The 14,412-nt window shown below is 40.5% G+C and overlaps 1 protein-coding gene across 1 annotated transcript in view; it reads left to right on the top strand.

The window, feature by feature from the left end:
* The first annotated feature begins 834 nt into the window (after nucleotides 1-834).
* Nucleotides 835-14,412, top strand: part of afap1l1a (actin filament associated protein 1-like 1a) — a 29,482-nt gene continuing 15,904 nt past the window's right edge. Inside the window, exons 1-2 of the mRNA XM_035161791.2 lie at nucleotides 835-1,057; nucleotides 5,941-5,981. Of these exons, the coding sequence (XP_035017682.2) occupies nucleotides 5,972-5,981 (10 nt within the window). The 5' untranslated portion in view covers nucleotides 835-1,057; nucleotides 5,941-5,971. The remainder of the gene's footprint in view (nucleotides 1,058-5,940; nucleotides 5,982-14,412) is intronic.

Genomic DNA, 14,412 nt, shown 5'->3' with positions numbered 1-14,412 from the left:
TGTCAATCATCCCCTCATCCCAGCTCCCCCCACTACCTTACACCTTAACCCCCTCCCCTCCTTACCCTCTTCCCTCCCCTCCCCTCCTCACCCTCCATCTACCTGTATGTGTTAGAAAATAAAAAAGAACGATCTATCAATAACAGTGACCTTTCCTCTGTCTAGTGATTCCAGAAAGCTCTGTCAGTATGTGACTTGTATATCTCAAGAACTGTTCTTCTTATCAGCTACACACATGTTTATTCAAAGGCCGATTGAAGAGCAGTTTTTGAGACTGTTGTGATTTCTTTTTTAATTAACTTTGAATAAACAGACAACCAGCGCTGTGGCTGATGTTTGGTCCACAATCAAAATGATGAAAACCAAACATTTATATGTAAAAAAAAAAAAAAATATCTATTTATATTTTATTCCTTTGTATTTTAGCTGGAAAACACACATTCTCCGCAGCACTATCCTTTTATTAGATTTAATTATATTATTTTGAAAGACACTGACAGACTATGTATCTACTTAACCAAGGTATGTTTACTTAGTTTTTCTGCTTATTGTTCTGCATCAAAATATACAGAGGCTGTACATCACGTAATAACTCCGCTGCAGAGATCACATGGTTTTGTTGACACCCCATCGACACCGGGTGTCGGCCATCCTCACAACAAACTCTCTTTACGTCTTCATCCATGTACAGTCTATGGTTTCCCCACATGTTAATTTCCGACGTCACGAAAATCTGAGCACCAATGAGAGAGACGACAGGTCCGAAGTCATCCCGCCCACAGCTGTCAGTCAACATGTCCACGCCCATATAGCCAGGCCGAGATGTAATCAGAAAACACCTGTGTGTGTGTGTGAGAGAGTGTGAGCGCGCGCCAGTGTAGTAAAACATGGCGGTGGATTAATGACGGCAGACTGTAGGACCCAGCAGAGAAGCAACAGCCTCCAGTAACTACTGCACACACACACACACACGCGCACACGCACACATGGTCCGGGAGCTGCGTTTCAACAGCCTCACACTTCTTCACCGGCGGGATGGACACGCGCGGCAACAAATGTAAGTTGACTTTTCTTGTCCTGAAACTCTGCTGCAGAAAAGTTAAACGTGAGTTTTCACTGTTTCGTGTCTCTACACAGTTTGTTCATGTGGTTCTAGAGACTTGCATTACGTGTTAATGGGTCACACACACAGGGTGAGACCCTCTCACACACCCACCGTGTGTTTCCTTCCTCTCACACCTGTGACTGCAGCCCCCCCCCCCCTACCCCTCTACTGGGGAGAGAGCTGGCAGTTTGTACTTTTCATCTCAAAGTTTGAGCATTTTTAAAATCTCTGACAAATTGCACAATTTGCTGAAGTGATATTTTCGAAATTTACATTTTCGATCAAATCAATTGTCTGTTGATTGGTGGTGCACATTTTAAAATGTCAGTGTTGCTTCTGCTGAAGACCTAAAGCCACGTTCTGATCCTTGACTGATTTATTGTTTGAAAAAGTGAATCCCACTCCCCGAGTCAATTTCCGATATCTGGATGAAATTATATGTAATGCATGATATATTTGGAGATCAGGTTGTCATGGTAATCTCTGATATTTCACACCACTTGCAGAGAATCGTTCATGCAGGCCCATGCAGACATCTACACTGTTTTAAAAGCTGGGAATAAGAAATGTTGTTTTTTTTTTGCTCCATGTGGGTTTTTATTCTGGGAGGGGTACGTCACAACATTTTTCCACATTGTCAAAGCAAACAAATAGATGTAGCCCCCTCGTGGGCTTTTGGCAGTAAGATTGGAAATGACAGCAGTTACAGGAAGAGGTGTGGCCCAACGCAGCGTTTATGAGGATTTCAGTTTACAGCTGATCTAAAGTTGTCCGATCAGTTTTTTTTGTTACACTTCAGCTGATGTTCTTGTATCATGTTACTGCTCACAGAGCTGGAAAAACTTGTGTGCCTCTCACTGACTTGCTGCGAGCCGCCCGGCAGGTAAACATGTGATCATGATTATGAGGAATCCACTTTATGGACAGTTTAACTCGACTGACTGGAGGTGAAAGGAAATGGGACGAACCGCACATGGTTCTTTATCTTCTGTCTTCTTATTTCCTGCAGCTGTTTTAATAGTCTCATCGCATACATGCAAAAAGTATGTTGCTAGAGACTTTATTTGTAGTTGCTTATTTTCTGTCTTAACTGCATTGGACTGAACTCTTTTCCATCCTTCCTCGGCTCATCAGTGTATGTGGATGTTACCCGTCTGTTCAGTGTGTACACAAAGTATCTAAAGGAGGATGTGTCTTTAGCTGTTGTCCATGTTGATAGAAACCTTAGTCTGTCACTCTCATCCCTGTCAACACACAAACAGATGCAGGAATTTAGCTTGACCGACTGTCTATCTGAGCTTTGTTTTTTAAACCCGGCAGGAGAAAATGCATTGGTGACGGCTGGTGATCCCAAGGGAGCACCCAACTGTTTGTATGCTCTTTTAAATGACCAGATTGTGTATTGCTTAACTACTTAGCCTTTGTTTTTGTTCAATAGAACAGTGACTAATGGTTAGTTTAGTTATCAGCGAATGTATAAATTAATTGCAAACAATAACAAATACTCTTGGCAAGCTCAAAATGGTGCTTTTTAAATTAAAGCCGCATTCATTGACATTGTAGCCACCCGGGGGCAGCACAATGAGCTGAAACTTGACTCTGACATATTGTATTATCATTTTATAAACATTTTAAATGATATGGTGAATGTGACAGCATTATATACACCTAGCAAACATGTGCTGTGTCCCAATTCAGTGGCTGCAACCTAAGGAGCTGCATTTAAGATTGCATTATAGTGTTGCAACTAAACTGTCCCATTGCAAAGGCTCCTTGAAGTGCATCTGACAAATTTCAAAGTAACGAAGGAGGATACAAAAGATTAATCTTTCTCTGGCCAACTTATTCAAGGAGTCATTAGAGGCAAAGCTAACAAGCTAGTTACGCAGGGGACCAAACTGCGGGTTAGTGCAGGGGCTCAAAGTAGCTAACAATTCAACAGCGAGGTTGGGACAAGCTGTTGACGCAATGTTCTGTAGACCAGACTGATTCATTTTTCTTTGGCCTTTGCAGTCTATTCTTCCTACAAAGACCCTTCCTTTGTAGACCAAATCCTCCAAACGACATGACTCCAGAATTGGGAAGCAGAGCACATTAGCTTTCATTCATTGTTGTGTCAACCTGATGAACCTGATATTTGTCCTATATTCATGCTCCATTTAGATTTTTGTTCTTCACTAACACCTGACAGAAGTGTTGCTCTTAAAGCTTATTTATGCTCAACGTTAAATATGTATATGAAAACATACAGGGCCCTCTGTCCAGTCTCTGTGTTCATTTTGCCCGTATTTGTGCTCATCTTCTGAAAGCTCAAAGATATGGACCAAAAAGATGAAATGGAGTAGTAGTACCACAGGAAATAGTAGGGGGGAGTGTAGCCAATAGTTCAACTATAAAACACAAGAATAAAATTTGAACAATGAATGAAATTTCTGAGTAGAGACTTTGTGAGTTGCTTACAAACTACAGGCAAAGGGAACAGCCACTGATGTCTCTTTCTTAAGAGATGCATCATCACAACCTCTTCCACCATCGACATGTTTCTTATTGTCAGGCCCTCTAAAGGATGTATTGCTCAACAGCCATGCCAACGTAAAGAACATGTGGAAGTATGTGAGCAGTGATGGTTGCATTGTTTGAAACGCACGTTTCTGCTCCATTGTAATCTCTGTCTGATTTTAGCTACAAAAGCTGAGATGGAGTGATAATGTGAGTTAATAGTTCTCTTAAGGATTGTCTTTACAAGTAGCACCCATTTGACACATCGTTAAAATCAAATCTTGATTACTGATGTTTGAAATTAATATCCTTGTAACTACCTACGTCAGCACTTGTCTCAAAGGTTACGTCTCCGACTCTATCAGCTTGCTGTGTGGAGTTGTACAAGTTCAAGCTTGGTAAGTTTGATAAGAGGCAGGTATGAGCTTGAATGGTGGGAGCATTTTAATATGCGCTGTGCAAGCCAGCTGGAGCAGCAGCGTAATAAAGGTTTTGTTTCCACCGTCACCTCATGAGAAGCGGAGCATCAGGTGGGTGTGAGCGGGGAGAGGCTGTCCCCGCTGACATGCATTGCAGGGCTGGGATTGTCTGTGATTTAGTCCAGCAGATATTATGAATTGCAGCTTTTGTCCGGATTGTTTAGGAGCATACTTGGCATATGTGAACAAAACGGTGATCTGCTGTGGACTTTGCAATCATTTGTAAATGAACCATACTGCTCATGTAAGCACAAGTCGGCTGCATGCTCGAGAAATCCCTTTTCAATCGGTGACCATCTTCTAATGAGATGGTTGAAGTGCTCCACATATCGACGTTCCTCTGAGAAATCTGTAAAAAGAGAATCTGTGCATGCAATTTAAGATGCATAGAGAATTCCTTTTAATTTGGCATAACGCTGAGTCTTAAGGCTTGTTGAGAGCTTCTTTGAACATTCACAATGATTTGCATTGTAGGCATTTGAATTAAAACTTGTTTTCGCTGGGTTTAGATTAGCAGGTCAAATGAGTAGGATTAAAATGCACTGTGCTGTCGTCATCTAGCCGGTGGTCAGTCAGTGACCTCACAGTGTGTGCACGTGTAACACATTTCTGATTATGTATGCTGCAATCTGCATGTTCACGCAACAAAAGCAGTGTTTGTGGAAATGGTTTATAACATTGTTTAAAGACTGTTCCAGTATGTTACAGCCTGTTAAGCAGTTTTAGCTAATCTAACTATGATGTAATGGTGTCATTGTCCTGATTGTGGACCAAAGTTTCCAGTCAGAAGAAACTAGGGCTGGGCAATGTGGCCAAATATCATATCAAGGTAAAACATTTCATATCAATCATCACTAAGTGTTACATTATTATTTATTTTAGGTGTAAAGACAGATTTTTGGTCCTGAGTGATGGTTAACTCTTCTTTATGACCAGAGAATGATAAACACTTGATAAACAGCAAAACATTTTACAAATCTGAAGTTGATCAATTATGTACCTCCTTATCATTATATTGATGTATATCGGACATTTATTATATTGTTATTATATAAATTATGTTACGATTAATATTGACATAGTTAAATTGACCAGCCCTTGAAGAAACTCTTCAATGCAGCTGAGTGAGGCCGATACTGACCTTTCCAGCTTTAAAAACACCTCCTGTTTAATTTTGATGTGTTTGTGTGTTTTTATTTAGTTTGATCTATCTGCTTCTGTGTCTGTGTGTCTCCAGCTCTGTTATAAAGCCGTTTCCAGCAGAGCACTGTCCACTACTTCTGCCTTGTATGGAAACAAGGGGAATCTCCCCTAAGCTTAATAAGTTTCATTGTATTGATTTCTCTATCAGATCAGAAATTCAGACATAAATACTTGTGCAAACTCACTGACACTCCTACATACAGTACTTTTTTTTATTACTTACATTATTATATATTTCTATATGCCCCACCATGACATTGAGCTGTAAATCATTTATGACCGCTGTGGACCAGCCCTATAAGAAGTGGAATTCCCCTCTGTAACCCAATAATGAGGAGATCACTATGATTCATGTGTCTGAGGTGTGTGTGTGTGTGTGTGTGTGTGTGTGTGTGTGTGTGTGTGTGTGTGTGTGTGTGTGTGTGTGTGTGTGTGTGTGTGTGTGTGTGTGTGTGTGTGTGTGTGTGTGTGTGTGTGTGTGTGTGTGTGTGTGTGTGTGTGGGGTCGTGCACATGTCCACCATGTATAGACAATGGTCATTCTCTGCACAGCTGTTTATGTAGAGTTTCCATGGAGATATGCTGCACAACATTACAGCAGGGGTCTATAGAGTGTGTGTGACACTCAGAAATGTGGTGTTTTCTTGTGTTGCAGAGGGTGAAAAGTGACGCTGCCTGGGGTTCATATGCACACAGGTACGTACAAGCAGTATATTCAGAGGGAAGGTTTATTGGAGAAACTTGGCAGAATATATGACTCTTGGATAGAATAAGAGCTATTATCTTTTAGTTTTAATGTATGTTACTTGACAGCTATAATTTAGCACTGATATATGATTTAGTTATTATACATATATAGAAATTGTATTTTGTAAGCGTAAGGGAGAATCCAGGTTCAAACAGAACAGTGCACAGATTGTACTGACAATGTGATTCTGGACTTTTATCGAGTCTGTAAAACTATCTCTCTACTTATCCCACAGGTATAACTGTGTTAAATGCATCAACAAGAAGTTTGTTTAAAAAGTTAAATACAGACAATGGTTGAGCCCTGGTCTTCACACTGCCTACACTCACTCTTTGCTTTTTTGTGCTTGCACTGTAGAGACTTTTAATCTGCAGAGAACTCTCTTGATGTTGTTAGCTTATTGATCTAACAAATAATTGATCATTCATTTTTAGTATTGATGATCTAACACAAACTTTAAATACTTAGTAGTCTGCAACTACTACTACTACTACTACTACAATTAATGTCCATTTGGTAGTGAAACTGTGCTGAGTGAATTCTGTGGTACATTTTAATGCTTGCATTGTAGCCGTTTTGTATTAATTCAAAGTTACATTCATCTTTTTCAATTAATGATATACAACTTACCTTTCAGCTTCATTATTTGTCTTGTGTTGTGATGATATTTGAAAATTGTGACATATTATATATCCCCTATCCCCTCATCAAATTACTTTAACTCAGAAGTGATTTATTAACGGTGGTGAAATGGTTTTTAGTCTTAAGACAGTGTGCAGATATATGAAACCACAACAATAAACTAGAACAGCATTGATGTGGAACTTTTTTCTTTCTAAGAATTTGCTCATATATTGGTGGTTCCCCTTCATATTACTAGTTGACACAAAATACAAAGTGTACCTCAGATAATCACTGAGAATTTGGATGAAGAATACAATTCAGACAACAGCTATAAGATTTCAAGAGTTGTCCTAGTTTTCTGCTGAAAGACGGAAGACGTTACTGCGGTCAAAATCCCATTAACACAAAAAAATCCCAAATGGAGACAAAGCAGTTCCTTTTCCCCTTTGTGCTTGTGTGAATGTGTGTGTGTGTGAGTGTGTGCTTCCTGGCCTGTGTGCATGTGTGTTCTGTGTAAATTACCAGAGTCTGTGCAACATCAGTGTAGAGCTGAACTTCCACTTGCAGAATAGCATCTTTCTCAGTGTGTGAATACTTTAGTGTGAGCGAGACATAGCATTGTGGTGATCTCATAGGACTCAGGGCAGATACGGGATCTAAATAATACTGTAGAGCCTTTGTCTGGCAGCAGGCTGAGTCAAGCCCTCTGTGCCAACCCCGGACTTGAATAAATGAGATGAAAAATGGGAGAGAAGGAAGAGAAGTAGAACAGACGGACATAGCCCCCATCATGAGCAGTTTTGTGACCTTTGACCATTGACCGAAAGCCATGTTGAGAGAAGCGCAGATGCACATTTTGCAGAGCGTAGCACTCTGACCAGTGCTACACTTTGTGCATATATACAGTCTTGTGTGCTACTATTCCATGATTACACCACCTCTACTCTTATTTCCATGATTTACCTGCTTTTCTTTGGTCTGTGGGAACATGAGTATGTCCCAGAATGAATGAATGAAAAGAAAAGGGAAAAGGAAAGAAAGATTAGGAAATCCCCTGGAAAATTCCTGATCCTATCGGGGCACTAAATTGGCACACTGACCAGCTATTTACACGATAGGCAGGAAGTAATGGATTAACAGGGGGCATAAGATTTTGGGAGGATAAATGAGCACAAGCAATGGAACAACACATTCTGACCCAAATGTCTGTGTTTCAAGGCATTCTGAGCTTTAAAAGACTCCTTACTGCCTGTTTTTACCATGTCACATTATACACAATGTAGTTGTTTTCCATAGATAGCTCTTGTAGCCCCACCTTTGTCAGATTTGACTATAATTGAGCTGATAACATTTCTGTGTGTGTGCGCACATCAAAAGCTTCAGTGCTCCGTTGCTGGCCTTCAAAAGCCTGATAATGCTTAAACAGGTGATCAGGGAGTGCACCAACCCATAATTCTCCCACCCACTCAGCATGGAAACGTCCCAGCCGTCTGAGAGGCCTAATGACTTAGACTAGATTAGTCTCCCTGTGACGAGCTCATTAGAGCGGCCTAATTAGAGGGAGTGAGGATGCACGTTCAAGCTAGAAATTAGTTCGAGACGTTGACTGCAGGATACTTACACACCTCATTTACATGATGCGTACTAATATGTAAAAATCCATGCTTGCATTTAACAGACTTTCTTTTTTTTTTTTAAAGGAATATTTGAAGTAAGACACAATGCTCTGAATTATTTTAAGTTCAGCCTTATTTAAGATAATGAATTTGATGTTTTCATCTAAGAAATCAGTTCCACTCAATAGTTTGGGTCTGAAGTCAAAACAAGGACAGAATACTACCTGCAGTATCCACAAAACAATCCAAAGCATATATATCCATGGGCAGTTCTCCTCTCTACACTGAGTAAAATAGAGTGCGGTATCTGTAGACTGTTTTATGATAACCTGAAGCATCTTACCGTCTACAATAAAAACAGTGGGCATAACATGTTTTCCACCTCTCGCCTCAATTTGTGTAACTTTACTACTCCTCCAAACCAAATAAGTTTTTCCACATGTGCCCCTCACCTGCTGCTCGTCTCCAGCATGTTATGTAAAGGGAATGTGCTCTGTATGTTTGTCTAAAATGTCCACCCACATGATAAATGTCCACGTCAAAGCTATGAAAATGGAATTCACATTCTCGAGGGAGACTATACTGCAGTAGCTAAATAAAGCTTTGTAATAATGGTGCGTTTTAAGAGCTCCATTATATTGTCACACCTTTGAAATACAGTTGTAAAAGAAGTCAGTCAAAATTGTCGCAGGATGTAGACAATGCGTTGAGAATAGGGTCACCAGAGACGGCACAGTAAAAGTGGGAGTGGGTCAGCTGACAGGAAGAGGAAACAGAAGGCTGGAGGTGATAGGTGATGTCATCAGCAGAGGGAGGAAGCTCCCTCTCTATAGGGAGCACATGGGGCATCGCAGTAAAGTTGGTCAGCCCATTAACTAATGTAGGACAGGAAACAAGTTTTGTTGGCAGCATGCTCAATGAGACTGAAATCAGTTTGTGAGGGTTTTCAGCTGTTGGCTTATCACAGTTAGCATGGCCTTTTAAATGTCCACTCTGATGGTCTCAGCCTTATCGCTGTATATTTGCTTGTTTGACAAGACTGTGATTCTCCATCCACATGTGTTTGCCATTTTTTGATGTGCTTCCTATTTCTTCATTCTCCTGGGAATCACTGTAATTTCCTAGACAATCAAATGAATAAAAAATACATTAATAAAAATGCAAAGTGCCAGTAATAATAATGAGTTGTTTTTAAACCAGCATTAACTGTTTGTTTGGGGTCAATGGAGACAAGCTGCAAACACAAACCTGCCATATTGTAAAATGTTTAGTCAATGTGATGTCAGTTGCCTGTTTACTGATTTTAGCAGATGTGGAGCAACATTAGTTTGTCCTCGGAGTCGTATCTCAAGCTGGTTAGTTGAGCCATTTTCAGACAGGAATTCCCAAGAATGTCTGCACAACAGAGTCTGCCTTTCACATATAAAGAAGATTATCCACTTTGACGAGTTCACAAAAACAGGAATATCTCCGGAGTTTTCAGGCGAGGTAGTACAGCATGCAGGTAGCAGGACATAAAACCAGCATCAGCTCTTATCTCCAAAAGCTCTTGAATCTCGTTGCCTTTCCACGTTGACATCGTCTTCTATGTGAATGGTTCCTCTTTTGTCATCCTTAAATTCATTTTTTGGTTTGTTTTGCATCTGCCGCCTGTTAGAAATATCATCAACTCGCCAACTCGCTCATGGTGAATCGTCTGGACATAATCCTGCTGGATTCTTACATGGGCTCAGTTGAACATTCTCCAGAGTTTTTTGCTATGGGACTGGCAGGAAAAACTATGGAAAATGTCCGCTGCACTGACTCTGACATTTGAGATCTCACTTACTCATGATAATCTCAGATTATCTGAGTTCAGTGCAGGTCTGAAAGCATCTTTATTGTCCTGGAAGGGGAAATTCAGTTTCACAACACTTCATATTCACCTTCACTAAACACGTCTCATGAAACAAACAGCAACACACATCATCATTGAACAATAAGGACAATAACAAACAAAAACATCTCACATTAAACATTGATGGACAGTAAAGGGACAGCATAGTGCTTGGTTAGAGTCGAACATGCTGCTATGGCTGCAGGTACAAGGCTTTTGCCAAAGCTTTTCCCGAAGAGGACCCTGTTGCACCATATCTAGTTAGTTTTATTCAGTTTGTGACAGAGGGTGTGTGGAAGAAACAGGTGGAACAGTAAAGCAGGATGGGTTGGATGATACTTTTGTAAAACCGTAGAGGAAGAACAGGGGAGACGAGTCCTTTAAGTTTGCCGATGACCTTCAAGTTTGTCAATTCTGTCCAACTAATGGATGTATGTCCAATATTCTCTTGTTTTAACACTGTTGCTGTCAACCAATTTTTGAGGGAACTGTCTGACTCTTTATCGAAATCCTAAAACAGTTTTGCTAATAGGGATGGGCAGTGGAGCAAAACAGGCAATTTACTTGCATTAAAATTAAAACAATAAGCTGAAGGATGCTAATATGCTCCATAGAGCATAGATATTTCTTGGTGGGTTTATTATTGCAAGCAGGCCCTTTCACGAACATGTCGTAATTTTCTTAATTGTTATAATTAGAATGTTGAATGTAGTAGGTTTAGGAAATCTGAGGCGTTCATAAAAATAGCATCTGGCTCTCATAATCCTACTTAAATTCAGGCTAGGTTGATGACTACACTGAGCAAACAGTAGCCAAGCTTAATCAGTCAGTCAGTCAGGTCAGAGATGCAGTCATCATGCTGATTTTTATCATCTGACCAATGAACCAGAACCGTCTCTGTTTACCTTTCACGGGCTCAGCAGATATCAGAATGCCCAGACACGTTTAGTGCTGGGGGAGAGGAGAACCGTCACACTTGGGAAATGCCTGGAATTTGAGGAGTCGAGTGGGAGGAGATTTCATCATGATGGGGCACAGGCTGGTGAGAGAAGACATCGTTGGCACAGCTCTTAATATAATTAAACGACTGTGGCCATCTGGTTTAGCTCACCTTTGTTAGTGTGCTGGCTCCACACACACCTTAGTGATCTAAGCAGAGCCGGAGGGGTGTGATAAAGCCTGTGGTTTCTGAACCGGAGATATGACATCTCCTCATCTGTGTGTCTTAAAGCTGTGATTCAGCTTCATGGCCCAGCTTTGATGACTGAGTTGGATGGTGGTATTAAGATAACTCTCACACGGTATGAAGATAACATTCAAACCTCTCCTGTGACTTGTTAACATGATGGGAAAGTTGCGGGGTGGTATTGTTCAGCTGGCCTCTGCAGTGATGAGACAAAGAAAGTCCCACACTGTGTTTGTGGACACCTCAGAGTCTTCAACCTGCAGCGCTCTTTCATGTCGGATCAGGTTGGGAAATGGCTGCACTGTATACCCAACGTGTCCAAAGACAATAAGGAAGAGGAGACTTCCCAGAAAAACCCAGCAGTTTTCATTAGATACTGATCTCTTGTGGATTCACAGATGGTACTTTGAGGTTCTCACAGCAGCTTTGTCAAACAGGATTTACCTCCTATATGGTTATATTTATGTTTTTTAACCTCTATGAAGGAGGTTTTGTTTTTATCTGTTTGTTTGTTTGTTTGCAGGATTTCGCAAAAACTATACTCAACCGATTTCTATGGAGGGGGGGAGCATGATCCAGGGAAGTGTTGAGGAATTTTTGAACATGCTCACACATTACTGTATATGCCACTATATATTATGTATAGTGTATATTATATCTGTACAGGAGAATAGCGCCTGTTTAGTTCCACAGAAAGTCCCTTCTCTCTCTAAGCAGGACCCAAGGTCAGGTTATAGATAAAGTGCCAACCAACAGTACATTGTTGTGTCTACGCTTAGCGACTTTCATATCTTACTCAGATGAGCCAGACAGAGAGGCACCAACTTCAACTCTTTTGCGTATTTCATCAGTGGCAAGACGTAATGACACAATGTGATTTAGGAATACATACATTAGACTGAACTATCCAATATGATGCGAACATCTACATGTAACAAAGAGTGACAGCAATTCTAGCCATTCATGGATGTGCTGTTGGAATGGGTGCCACAGGGTGTAGGAGATATACAGGGATGCTGTGGGAGACATCTTCAGACTTGGGGGGATGAAGAAGGAAAGGTCAGCTAGGCAATGCAATATGAGCAATGGTAAAGAGATTCAAGAAAAGGACATTTAATTACAGTTAAAACTCAATATGAATCTATTTTTTTAGAAATTGCCAAGTTTCAAATGTGTTTTTACCAACCACCTATCCGGAATACTTAAATATTACTCATGAGTTCTACAGTATTTACCCAGTAGTTGTAACGAGAGGTAAAGTGATGTGTATTTAACCGAGTTCTGCGTTTTCTCGTCTCCTCTGTGTATTTACTGTCCTGTGTGAGTTCACAGCTTTGCTGGCAGGATCACATTTAGAGGAGAGGTTTGTCAGGGTGTGTCTGTGGCATCACGGTTTTGGAGAAGTTGGGAAACACCACACTAGCCTCAGGGAAGGTCTGATCAGTGTATGAAATTAGACAGTAGGAGGACTTCCTGCATACATAATTAGGAAGTGAATTTTCCATCATCATCATCACTGACAACCCTGGGAGTAATATATTTTTAATCCTCTGTATGACTAATGTATTTTCTGTCTATGGTGGTATTTCCACATTGTTCTTCTCAATGATCACGGTTAGTTCTGTATCATGTCTCTTTTCTTTGAAAAGTTTGTTTTATAATTAGTCTAAGTATAGTAGGACAGGATGTCAAACCTTAGTTTAAAGTACCAATATGTAGAAGGTCTGGTCACATTTGTAGTCTCTTTTTACTTTTTTGAAATGCTTTGGTGTCTTTTGTGAAGTAAAATAAAAGGGTTTTGCAGAAAAAACATGTTTATGGTTTCAAAATGAGGCATCATTAAAGAAAGGCACAAAACAATGGATGGAGACAACTTTGCTATTTTTAATTTAATTGTAATTCATCCAGTTGGAACCTTACAGCCCCTCAGCATGTGGACATGTTGCAATCTCTGAATAAAAACCAGAAATGTCTGCTGAGGACTTAGTAGGCCTGGCCTGTGAGTGGGGTTGCATGTACGCAGTTTATTCTGATGCACATTGTAGTGACTGTATGCCTGTCACGCGTATCCGCACAGCTAAAGCTAAATGTTTTGCAGATGTATGCTTCCCTAAGACGCAAAAACAGGTGTCCGTTATTGGTTAGAAAAACATTTCTAAATGCACTTTCCTTAAATAGAGACGTATAGTCAACTATACTTTTATTTATCAGTGAAAAATAAAGCTAGTGATAGTAAAACCTTGGAAAAGCTACCAAGCGCAGGCTACACTTACAAAATATGTAATCAATACATCCCACCCCCCATCAGCTCTCTTGTCAAGGCTATGCCCCGAAACACATGACTGTAACACATGACTGTACACTGTCTGACAATTGTTAGAAGACCTTTCTGTGACTCACTCGCTAACTTCTGGCCATCGTCTCGGCTTCAGCAGTGTATGACTCTTCAGCTTGTGAAGCCTCCAATCATTCTCAGTGTCCTCGCAGGCAGGCAGGTCGGTTAGTGACAGACAGGTACGCCAGGACTGAAAGAAATGATTGTTCATGTTTATTAAAGTCCTGTGAGGGCCACAGACACCTGCTTTTTTTATTTTTTCTGTCAGGCAACTTTATTTATTAATGGCTATCGGAACATTAAAAGGATTTCAACCAATAAGATAAAAGGCTTTTCAGAAAATTATTACCAACCCGACCTTCAAGGCTTTGATAACTGAGCGACAACTTGAGTTTTTGTTGCATCATGTAAATCTTTGACATGAACTGAAATTGTGTAAAGAAATTACAGAGATAATTACATTATTTGATATGCCGTCTCTCACTAAAGTAAAAAATCTCATACATGTCGTGCACACCTGTGCTACCACCAGCTGACTGTTTCCACTATGCAGCTGATGTATAGTAAAAGTCTCCACTCAGGAGAAGCAGTGTGTTTTGTCAGTGTGTGTGTGTGAGTTTTTGCACTGTTGTTACACACTGCTTTTAATTTGTCAATGTGCGCTTGAGGCTTTGCTTGTGCAACGCTGGTGCCAGTGTGATTGAAGGCAGCATGTCACATCGTGCTAGGACACACGAGTCTG

Source organism: Hippoglossus stenolepis, chromosome 7, assembly GCF_022539355.2.
Source record: "Hippoglossus stenolepis isolate QCI-W04-F060 chromosome 7, HSTE1.2, whole genome shotgun sequence".
Taxonomy (NCBI): Eukaryota; Metazoa; Chordata; class Actinopteri; order Pleuronectiformes; family Pleuronectidae; genus Hippoglossus; species Hippoglossus stenolepis.
Note: the sequence above shows the minus strand (reverse complement) of the source record. Positions and strands in the feature narration are given on the sequence as shown.